The 10,629-nt window shown below is 32.7% G+C and overlaps 2 protein-coding genes across 2 annotated transcripts; both read left to right on the top strand.

Annotated features, from left to right (window-relative positions):
* The first annotated feature begins 241 nt into the window (after nucleotides 1-241).
* LOC114935649 (ankyrin repeat and MYND domain-containing protein 2) lies at nucleotides 242-2,770 on the top strand. Its single transcript, XM_029308537.2, has 3 exons — nucleotides 242-465; nucleotides 828-1,205; nucleotides 1,337-2,770. Exons 1-3 carry the CDS (start codon nucleotides 265-267, stop codon nucleotides 1,970-1,972), a joined length of 1,215 nt encoding a protein of 404 aa, XP_029164370.1. The 5' UTR covers nucleotides 242-264; the 3' UTR covers nucleotides 1,973-2,770.
* Nucleotides 2,771-5,876: 3,106 nt separating this feature from the next.
* LOC114935650 (phospholipase A1) lies at nucleotides 5,877-9,173 on the top strand. Its single transcript, XM_029308538.2, has 3 exons — nucleotides 5,877-7,155; nucleotides 7,847-8,123; nucleotides 8,524-9,173. The coding sequence occupies exons 1-3, from the start codon at nucleotides 6,840-6,842 to the stop codon at nucleotides 9,095-9,097; spliced, it is 1,167 nt and encodes a 388-aa protein (XP_029164371.1). The 5' UTR covers nucleotides 5,877-6,839; the 3' UTR covers nucleotides 9,098-9,173.
* The last annotated feature ends 1,456 nt before the right edge of the window (nucleotides 9,174-10,629 follow it).

Genomic DNA, 10,629 nt, shown 5'->3' with positions numbered 1-10,629 from the left:
CATTTATATTTTCAAACATTATTTACTTCATTTTAATTATACGAAAATTGTATCCTTTATCTACAGCTGTTAACAACTTGAGTCTTCTTTTTACGTCGAATATAATTTTTTATTATTAACAATCGCACAAAATTTACGCAAAATTGATTATTAATCGAACTATATAGTGAAAGGAAAAATCTTTTCTTTCAAATTTTGAATCGGTCGATAAATCGATAAATATCGATTAGTCGATTCCTAACGAGCTTCACATTCGACAACAACATGGCGCCCGCTACGGAAGGTTTCACGGATTTGCAGAGGGATATTTTTACAAAAATCAGCCGCAATGAGGTGTCCGAACTGAAAGCACTATTGGCGCAGAACAAACTCAAGATAGACTTCGTCGACGAGAATGGCATGAGTCCGCTCCAACATGCCTGTTACAAGGGAAACAATGAAATCGTGCAGATGCTCCTCGATCAGGTAGGTTATGTCTTGCTGTGTGTTGATTCTACTGATAAAGTCTTGTGTCAATAAAAGTTACGTCTCTACGTCGTGTAAATTGTTTTATTACATTCAAGTGTATTCTCTTAACGATATAATATATATATATATATATATATAGAATATATATATAGAAAAAGGATCCAAAAAAAGCATACATATATATATATATATATAATATATATTATATATATATATATATATTATATATATATATATGTATATATGTATATATGTATGCTTTTTTTGGATCCTTTTTCTTTCGGAATTCGATCAAATGCATGTTTGTGCACGACTTTGCCCAAAAGAATAATATGACAAAGTATAACTATTATTTATAGGGAGCAGATGTAAATGCGTGTCAACATGAACATGCGTATACTGCTCTTCATTTCGCCGCTTTAAGTGGCAACGCTGAATTGTGTCACATTTTAATGTCATACGGTGCACGCTTAACAGCCACAAACAGTGTTGGCAGAACAGCAGCCCAAATGGCGGCGTTTGTGGGAAATCACAATTGTGTAGCGACTATCAACAATTTTATTCCGAAGGCCGATATAGATTATTTTATTAAGCCGCAGGGTTTGCAAACTGAACCCATGCTACCGCCACATTTAGCAGAATGCTTTCATCAGTTTATAATGCAAGTTAATGTAAATCCTGTACGCGTATGTATGAATTTGCAGAGACTTCCTGCACTACTGGAAAATGCAGCAAAAGTAAGTAAATTACAATGTAAGAGAGAAAAGAACATAATGAGACATTAAATGTAACATATACTTTATTTGACATATTAAAATATTTTTTGTGAAGATAATGGTTACTTTATTATTATTACTTATTTTTTTAGATACAAAAAGTATTGGAATCTCTGCGCTACAGAGAAATGACACGAGGCGCTGAAACGAATGAAGTGATGGCTTTCAAGTATCATTATCTCAGTTGTGTTGTGGCCGAAGTGTTGAAATGTCAGAAACGACAAGAAGCTATGAAAGCGGAGAAAAGCGGAAATGAGGAGAGCGAAGAAAAGAAATCTGACACTGTAGAACTTTTGGTACGAAGATTCCTCAAGTGCAGCAAGAGTGACGGCTTACCAGAGTACCAGGAGGCATTTTTGAGAGAGTGCGTAAGAGAGTTTCCATTCAGAGAAAGTACAATTTTTCGCCAAATGGTTGCTACGTTGGCTAGTTCAGATCCACCGTCCGCTGTCTCTGTAGTTTCTGCTGCGATTAATGGGCAACGAGGCTTCCCTGATGCCCTGAATTGTGTGACTTGCGGCGAACACAAAGCTACCAAAAAGTGTAGCAAATGCAAAGCGGTGCAATATTGTGACAGGGAGTGTCAGAGATTGCACTGGTTTATGCACAAAAAGGCATGTGCTAGATTAGGCTCGTCTCCGGCTAATACCGGAAAGATCGCAGATGTAAATAAAGAACAGATTACCAATGCTGTCAGTTCTAGATTACAGAATCTAGCTGTTAAATAAATATGTATAGATTTAATGTTAGCATGTTTCCACATGGAACGCACTATATCCCGATTATTCAAAATTGTTTATTTTCTTCTGTACATAGGCTATTAGGACAGTTATTGTATGTAAATTTTTTTTCATTCTGTATAGAATTGATGGGTCTTCATATGATGGTATATCTACGAGAGCTAACAATGCCATTATTTTTATGTAATCAAAATCATTGAAACTGCATTAAGCATTTTTTTTTTAGCCATGCATTTATGTTGACATCTTATCGACTATCTGTCGTTGACAATCAGTTGTAATATTAATGAGGGATAAAACTGAATCAGATTATAAGTTTTTTTAGTCACTGTGCGCAAACATTCTGTTCGCTGAAAGATTTCTATATGTTTGTCTGAGTTGCTGAACTTTTTTGAACTGACTTTTATGTAATGTATACTTACTCGTACTTCCGGACAGCAAATTTGTGGCCAAACATAAGTTATATAAAGATAAAGATTCACACATTATATGATATACAACAAAATATTCTTTTGTAATATATATGTGCGAAAACACATTTATATATTAAACTTGCAATCTTAAAAGATGCATAGTAAGAACAAATATGTTCATGTTTATAGAAGAATATTTTGTATGTCACACAGATTATTGTCCCATAATGTGAATCAACACTTATTCTTATCGCGTATCTATGTGTGCTCAGTTAAACATACCTGTTTGTAATATTTTAGAGCTGTGTTTTTTGAAAAGCTTATTGTGATTTATTGTGATTGATTATTATAAATAAAACACATTTGCTTGTGATTAATGTAACAGTTACCATCATCCTATCATATATTTCATGCCATTAATTTTTTTATAATAATGAAAGCATTGACTATTTTAATCAATCTATTGCATTCTAATTTTATTTTGTTGTTGTGTCGAAAGAATTGTTAATAAAATTTAATTTAAAGAACCGAAATAAATTATGGTCGAATCTAATGTTATAGTTTTTAATCGAAAGATTAAATTTATATTGATCAAATATTTCATGTATAGACATAACTAAAAAAATTACTTGTTCAAGTTATAATTTATCATGCTGGAGTTTTTATCAATTGTAAATATATACATATATTATGCGAAAATTTCTATAAAAGCTTCTTTTAATTTCTTAATGTAAATAGCCATATTTTTTCATTTAATTTTGACAGAGAAAGAGGGAGAATTTTTTTGTCAATTTATTCCAAGATTCAAATTGACGAGACTTTCTCTCTATAGTAAGTTAACGAAGATCTAGGAGGTTTTAAACTTTCACTTCAAATACCGGATCCGATCGTTGCGTTTTGCGTTACGCAAATATTGCGGCAGTCCTTTTCGGTGGTACACGGATATGTATCATATATCTATAATAACCGACTGCATTTTCCTTTGTGCAAAAAAAAAGATAATATTAGATAAATAAGATATATACATACATATAGTCTATGACAAATCAGCACGAAAAATTCGAAATTTAGATATTTTTCACAAAGATTTGAACGAGCAAAATTATTTTTTACAATTTTCAGTCTAGTTGTTAACTTTAATATTTAAAAAAAAAATTAATTTTTTATTACATTTTGTGCCATTATTATTACACAATTCATTACATGTGTTTGTTTTTAGTCGTGTATTATATATTTTTGTAAACTTTAATTATAGCTTCATTATTATTAAAAATTTTTTGAAATATTTAAAATAGGATATATATTGCTTTTCCTGGTATATGAAAATATGTGTAAATAAAGATTATAAGAAGAAAGTGGTTATTACGAGTACAAAATAACACGTGTACTGCCGAAAACAACTGTCGCAATACATAATTTGCATAATGCGAGACATTACTGTTGAAAAGCCTTTTCATCTTAAACCATTTCTGCAATTCATAAGTATTAATGATTCTTATTTCCGTAGAGAACATTTTGATTTCAAAATATACAGTTAAAGAATACGTAGAAATAGAAATTTCGAACTCACTCTATTTTAGAAAATTATATTTTTTTATATTTATTTCTATCTATATATATATATATATAATAGAATATAATAATAATATTTAATAAAAATTGTTTTACGAAATAGTTAAAATTATATTTAGTGCAAATTATGATGCTTTTCATTTTCTATTTAAAAAAATTTAATATTGTATTACGTGCCTTGATTCGATAACTTATATTTACTTTTCATGTATAATTACATGATAATTAATGTAAATTTTGTTTGCAATGCAATTAGAAGAAAATCATTTTTTCGTTAATGTATGAGGTACTAATTTTGAAAGCGGTTACAAGTTACAAGTTTTAGTAAAATGTATATATGTACAACGATTTGTTATTGATGTCAAGGAACTGTCAAATTGTCATCTTTTCATTCACAAAATTAATTTAAAGTTAAATTTTTTTAAGGAAATTTTAGGAGAATTAGAAGAATTTGTTTGCAGAAAAAAATTAGAATATTAATATTTTACAGGTTTCTATAATATTATTAGATATTTTTTGACGCAATCAAAACTTCAGATATCTTATTTTTATTTAAGCAAATAAATCTTGCTTATCTTTTTACATTTTCAAATAAATACACATGTAAGAATTTTATATAATTGTCAATTTTAAATATTTCTTATATATTAAAATCATATTATTCACAGCATAAAAATATATTTTAATACAGCGAATAATCTCAATATAATATAAGAGGTAATTAAAATTGACACAACACAATAAAATAATATATCTGAAAATTTATATTGTTTCAAAATGATATCTAATATGTATACATTAATTGTACATGTATTATTTAAACATAATTTTTTTAAATATCGCATATATATGCGAATCAGTTCTAAAGTCTGACTTAAATGGATATGATACCGTTGTTATTTGTGCTCGATATATTGAATTGATTTGGCAAGGGAACGTGACAAGTGTTAAATATTTCTTGGCGATATATCGCAACAAAAAATGTCCTCGATTTCCGCTAGAAGAGATTGCTCAATTAGACTGAAACCTCTTAATAGCACTGCGGTTTGGGATTTTGAACGTAATAGCGATTTGTCTCCACTTCATTTCCAAATCTGGTGAAATTTAAAGTCGTAACGATATCGTTTACCATACTTTTATACATTATTTTCTAACACATCACCGGAGATAGGCTGTATCGCTACCCCTATAATTTCGCCCTACTTACATATATGTCTAGCACATATAAAAGGAAATTTTGCCTATTTCGAGCTTTGCTTACGCGGTTTCACCATAATTTACCTTATGTGTCAAACTATGCGATTATAATAATATTCTATAACTTATTATATATAACAAATATATAAAATGTGTATATATGAGTATACTTTTATTGTCATTACTTGATAAATGATTAAATTGCTCGATATTACATATGTTTGTTTTGCATTTGATGTGTCTTGTTAAGAAGAAACATCTGACTTGATATTATGTATAAATATGTAGTGTATATATTACATTCTTCAAGAAGATAAAATCCATAATACAATTATATGATAGGTGCTATATTTTAAACGTTTTGTGTATCTTCAACAAACTGCTTAATCAGAAATCAAGGTATCTTGTATTTGTGAAAATATCTTATCGTTCTGTTTTCGGGAAATGAAAATATGTTCGGAACAGAGCATTCGATGCATCGGATTTAACTTTTCGATGTTTACTTAACGCTTTATCCATACAAAATATTTTGTCATATCAAATGTCTTAAAATTTTTTGACCAGATAAAATTTGAAATTTCTTTTATTTTATTTTATCGTAAATTCGTTTCTTCGTATATTACATAATATGTATAAATATAAGTAAATTGTATACTATTTTATTTTTTTTACATTTACATGTACAATAAAAAAATCATTAATGCGTTAAAATTATATTTATTAGATGATATAAGAATAAATCTCGGACTTATATAAATAGATGGCACACTTGCATCTCGATTATTAAAATTTATTCAGACGTTATGTCACGCTTCATTCATCGAAAGCTATTGCCGTGATTATTATTCCGCTTTTCTCTGTGATGATGAAATGTCTGTCTCTCGCATTATGTCTGTATATATACATAATTTCTACATGGATTAGGGTTGCGAAATTATTCAAGGTCAAGTTTTTGGTCAATTATACTACTAGGAAGAGACAACAGGTTCTTTAATCCAGTTTTCACGTATGCAAATATAAGTCCTACATGATTGTTTTCTTTTCCTGAATGAAAACGTACAGGATATCCCAAATTCTTATCGTATGATAATTATTATATATCAATCTAAAAAAAGACTCCCTGCATTCGAATTTGATTGCAAAATTTTTCTAATAAGCATAAATATTAGATAGATTTTTATCACAGATTTTAAAAATATATCCAACACACTACTTTTCACTCTATATATAAATATGTGTATTATCCATCTGACAATAATATAATATACTAAAAATGATTTGATGTATACGGAAATTAAGTGATGAAAGCCAGAAACTCTGCCACCTTCGAAATCAAGGTCAAAAGTTCGAGGACTCCTTCCGCGTGCGCGCATTCTCCCGCGAGAAAAGATTCAATTTGGTATATCGAACGGAGTTGTCAACGCTCGCGGAAGAATAAATCCGATACCAGTGACCAAAATACTTCTAGTCATCCGGTGACGACGCGGTGGGTTACCAACCAGGTGGGGAAGGTTCAAAGGAAGGGAGACCTTTAAAGCGACAGAGAGAGAGAGAGAGAGAAAGAGAGAGAGAGAGATCGGCAAAACGGTACACCCGGGTGGCAAAGTCAACCGCGAGTCTCGATCATCATCAGTTCCCGAAACGTACGGCTCGCAGAAACATCCCCGAGAGATATGCGCGCGCTTCTGACGGTCCTCGCGTTCCTGGTCGCGCGAGGATGCGGCCACATCATCGCCTGGCGGGAAATGAGACGCGAAGGGCCGATTCGCGATGCCATCGAGAGCGGCGCCGCCGCCGAGTACAACAAGGACGACTGCGTCTGGAGGCGAGGAAACGATCGGGACGTCTGTCCCGATCCCGATGTGCATGTGCGTCTCTACACGCCGGGCCGACCGAGACGTACGCTGGATCCCGCGGAACAGTCCGACTGGTTGCGGCAGGATTACGAGCCCGCCAGGGATAACGTCATCCTGATTCACGGATATGCAGGTGAAGCTCTTGGAGGAATAGTTTTGCTACGATCCCAAATAGCACAGCTATTCGAAAAGAATTCATTTGTATGTCACCTTATACGTTATCAATTTCGAGTTCCTTTTCAAATATAGATAGAATTAGATAGATAGAAAAGGGACTCGAAATTGATGACATACAAATTAATTCTTTTTCAATAGCTTGTGTTATCTGGGATTAGAGATTGGGTTTGGATGAAAAATGATCAGATGAACTTAATTGAAAATTTTATCAACTATTTTTGAGGGTTTATCTGAATATCAGAGTATTTTCTTTAAATGTCCTTATAATCAAGTTCGAATATTCGAATTAACATCCAATTAGATTTGAATAAAGAAATATGAGACAATTTTAATTGAACATTTTCCAAACATTTTTGAGGACATCTAAATATTAAAATATTCTTTAAATGTCCTTACAATCAAGAAATAATATTATATTACAATCAAATAATAATATAATATTATGTTACACGAATATTCTTATAATATTAAATTAGATTCGAACAAAGAAATATGAGACAAAAATAAATAATTTCCCAAACAATTTTTGGGGATATCTGAATATTTGAGCACTCTTTAGACGTCCTTACAGTCACTGTTTTAAGCGGTTGTAATTTACTTTTTCCCAGTCTTTTAATTTTTATATTAATTATATATAATCCGTGCAGGTGGTGATGATACGTTGCCAATCGCGATTCTGCGCGATGCTTACCTGAGGAACGGCAGCTACAACGTGTTCCTGGTCGATTGGGGTGCGTTAGGCGCACGGCCATGTTATCCAGCAGCAGTGGAGAATGTACGACCGGTAGCGAGGTGTCTTGCCGGAACTTTGACAGTCTTGAGAAACCTTGGACTGCCGATCGCGAGGACCACTTGCATAGGACATTCCTTAGGCGCTCACGTCTGCGGCGTCATGGCCAATTATCTGCTCTTCAGGATGCACAGGTAAGATTTCTTCTTCATCTTATACAATAATAATTTCGCATGTCAGCGTTTTAATTTAAAGCTTTACAATTTGATTTTGTTCAGAAAGAGAGAGAGAGAGAAAATATTAAGCCTACTCTTAATTTCTGTGTGATGACAAAAAAGATTATGTACCTTTTATATATATATAAGTTAAATATTTGTTTCTGAAATTAATGAATTAATAAATAATGTACCTATTGATCTGTCAATATTTCTTCATATCTTGTACTCTTTCGATTCGTTTCTCATTAGTAGTGTTCTGAAAAAATGTGAACGATTATAGTCAATTTTGAAGAAGATTCAACTAGACGGACCCAAAATCTGATCAACAACCTCTATAAAAAAATGTATATAAATGTGATAAAATTACGAATAATAGAATAATTGGCTTGGACCCGGCTCGTCCGCTCGTCCGACCGGGTTTGATGAACCGTTTGGACGCCGGTGACGCCGACTTCGTGGAAGTGATCCACACCAACGCCGGATATTACGGCGAGGTCGGCCGGGTGGGTCACGTGGACTTCTGCGTGAACGGCGGCAAGGTGCAACCTTTCTGTCAGGACAGGGAGATGTTCCATCTGTGCAGCCACGTGTGGTCCATTTGCTTCATGGCGCAGAGCATCGACGGGGCGAGTATGATGGCCGAGTCCTGCTCCAGGAGGTGTCCCTCGGGTCCGAGGATCGCCGCTAGAGCAGGGGAGTACGTGAAGATGGGCCAGCACACCCCGGTCAATATCAGAGGGTCCTTCTGCTTCAGCGAAACCAATCCGCCGTATTGCCCGAAATACTGGAACGGCCGCGGCGACGAGAGATGTTGCGTGCCGGAATTGATGAGTAATAACGAAGATATAGGAGAGAACGACGTAAAGTACGATAACGTGACGAAACGTTCGAAATTCACCAAATCCTTGAACATGGAGCTTGACTTAAGACGGCCGAGACGTATTAATTAAGAAAAGAATTTTTAATAATAATATAATATAGCAATATATAATTATAAAATTATATTATTACTGATTATATTAAATTTATTTGTTGACAGATAAATATTGTTAATATACTATTAAAATTGTATAACATCTTTTTCTCTCTCTTTCTCTTTTTCTTTCATAGAGTTATCTTCATATATGTACATACATATAGTATTATTATAAAATATCTTTATATCTATTTATATTAATAAAAAATCATACACATGAAACGATTAGCAGATAAGACAAAATTTTATATATTATTTAGGAAAGTTATCTATATATATTTTATATACGTTTTGTTTGGAAAGAAATTATAATTTATATTGACGGGTGACTGAGATGCTTATACATATATACACGTGTGTTTGTATGAATTAAGACCTTCTTACGGTACCGGGTGGCGTGCATCACAAAATGATCTGAGAATGCCGGGGTCGCCGATTATGTATTCAGACGCAGTGCGCCGTGTTCCGGAAAAATCTTAGGTTTGTAATATATCCGGCGATCCATACCGTTACACGCTCCACTAACATAAGCGTCGGCGAACAGAGTCATGACAATAATGATCGATCGATCGAGTGTCTCGCTACATTTCGCATACACTGCTGGAATTTTCTTAAACGCGAATTTGCGTTCTAATCCTAATCGGAATTTTCTTGCAGGCTTAACGAGGAACTATCAAAGTATATCTTTACTCTTGAATAACTTAAATATTACAAATTTTTATACTATTTATGAGATATATATTGCTTATACTAAAAGATATGTATTAACAAATAATTTGAACAATAATTAGTTTAAAATTAATTTAAATTTTTTTCAAGTTTATAATTAATTACCAAAATTAAAAGAGATAATTTTCTGTACTAAGAAATAATGAACATGCATGTAAAAAGGATAAATATCTGAATATCTGCAACATATGGCTGATATTAGTAAAATTTCGCTTATACTTCATTTTTCAATTTTTATGTAAAACATACCATGAGAGATCATTTTTGACACTTTTCATTTCAGTAGTCGGAATTTGTGTTTCAATTAATCGAGACGATGTCGAGTAATTACGTCTCGACTTGGCGCCTCACTGATGATCTATGCAGAAGTGTTTCAAGGTTCGTGAGTCAACGGAATCGTCGGGATCGGCGACAAACAGGCGAGACATAATCTACTCCTCGACTTGCACTCGTACTGTGCTACTGCGTCACAGATAGTGCATTTCAAGATCGACGCGACAGACGTGGGAAGTTGTCTAGTGACAAGAGAGGAGAAAGTGATTTATTGTATTTTACGATTTTAGAAAGCAAAAAATGTATCCTAAACAAATAAGAACACAAAGAAGTCAGAAAATCGCTTAAATAGGATTAATTCCTACTATGGAAACATTAAATAATAGCACAGCGAGAAAAGTTAAGAACGGAACAATTCTAGAAAAGTAAAAATAACAAAAATATAATAAAATGTCAATTATATTATTAATATTCCTACTATGGAAACATCAAATAATAGCACAG

This window comes from Nylanderia fulva, unplaced genomic scaffold (genome assembly GCF_048542155.1).
Source record: "Nylanderia fulva isolate GAGA-0341 unplaced genomic scaffold, ASM4854215v1 Scaffold18, whole genome shotgun sequence".
Classification (NCBI taxonomy): Eukaryota; Metazoa; Arthropoda; class Insecta; order Hymenoptera; family Formicidae; genus Nylanderia; species Nylanderia fulva.
The sequence above is the reverse complement of the archived record's forward strand: the minus strand, read 5'-3'. Positions and strand labels throughout refer to the sequence as shown.

What these genes read in the sequence shown, in the direction of transcription:
- LOC114935649 (XM_029308537.2), top strand. Translation starts at nt 265, where the DNA reads ATGGCGCCCGCTACGGAAGGTTTCACGGATTTGCAGAGGGATATTTTT. An exon ending in TGCAGATGCTCCTCGATCAG is followed by an intron (nt 466 to 827) that starts GTAGGTTATGTC and finishes TATTATTTATAG; the next exon opens with GGAGCAGATGTAAATGCGTG. An exon ending in TACTGGAAAATGCAGCAAAA is followed by an intron (nt 1,206 to 1,336) that starts GTAAGTAAATTA and finishes TTATTTTTTTAG; the next exon opens with ATACAAAAAGTATTGGAATC.
- LOC114935650 (XM_029308538.2), top strand. Translation starts at nt 6,840, where the DNA reads ATGCGCGCGCTTCTGACGGTCCTCGCGTTCCTGGTCGCGCGAGGATGC. An exon ending in CCTGATTCACGGATATGCAG is followed by an intron (nt 7,156 to 7,846) that starts GTGAAGCTCTTG and finishes TAATCCGTGCAG; the next exon opens with GTGGTGATGATACGTTGCCA. An exon ending in CTGCTCTTCAGGATGCACAG is followed by an intron (nt 8,124 to 8,523) that starts GTAAGATTTCTT and finishes TACGAATAATAG; the next exon opens with AATAATTGGCTTGGACCCGG.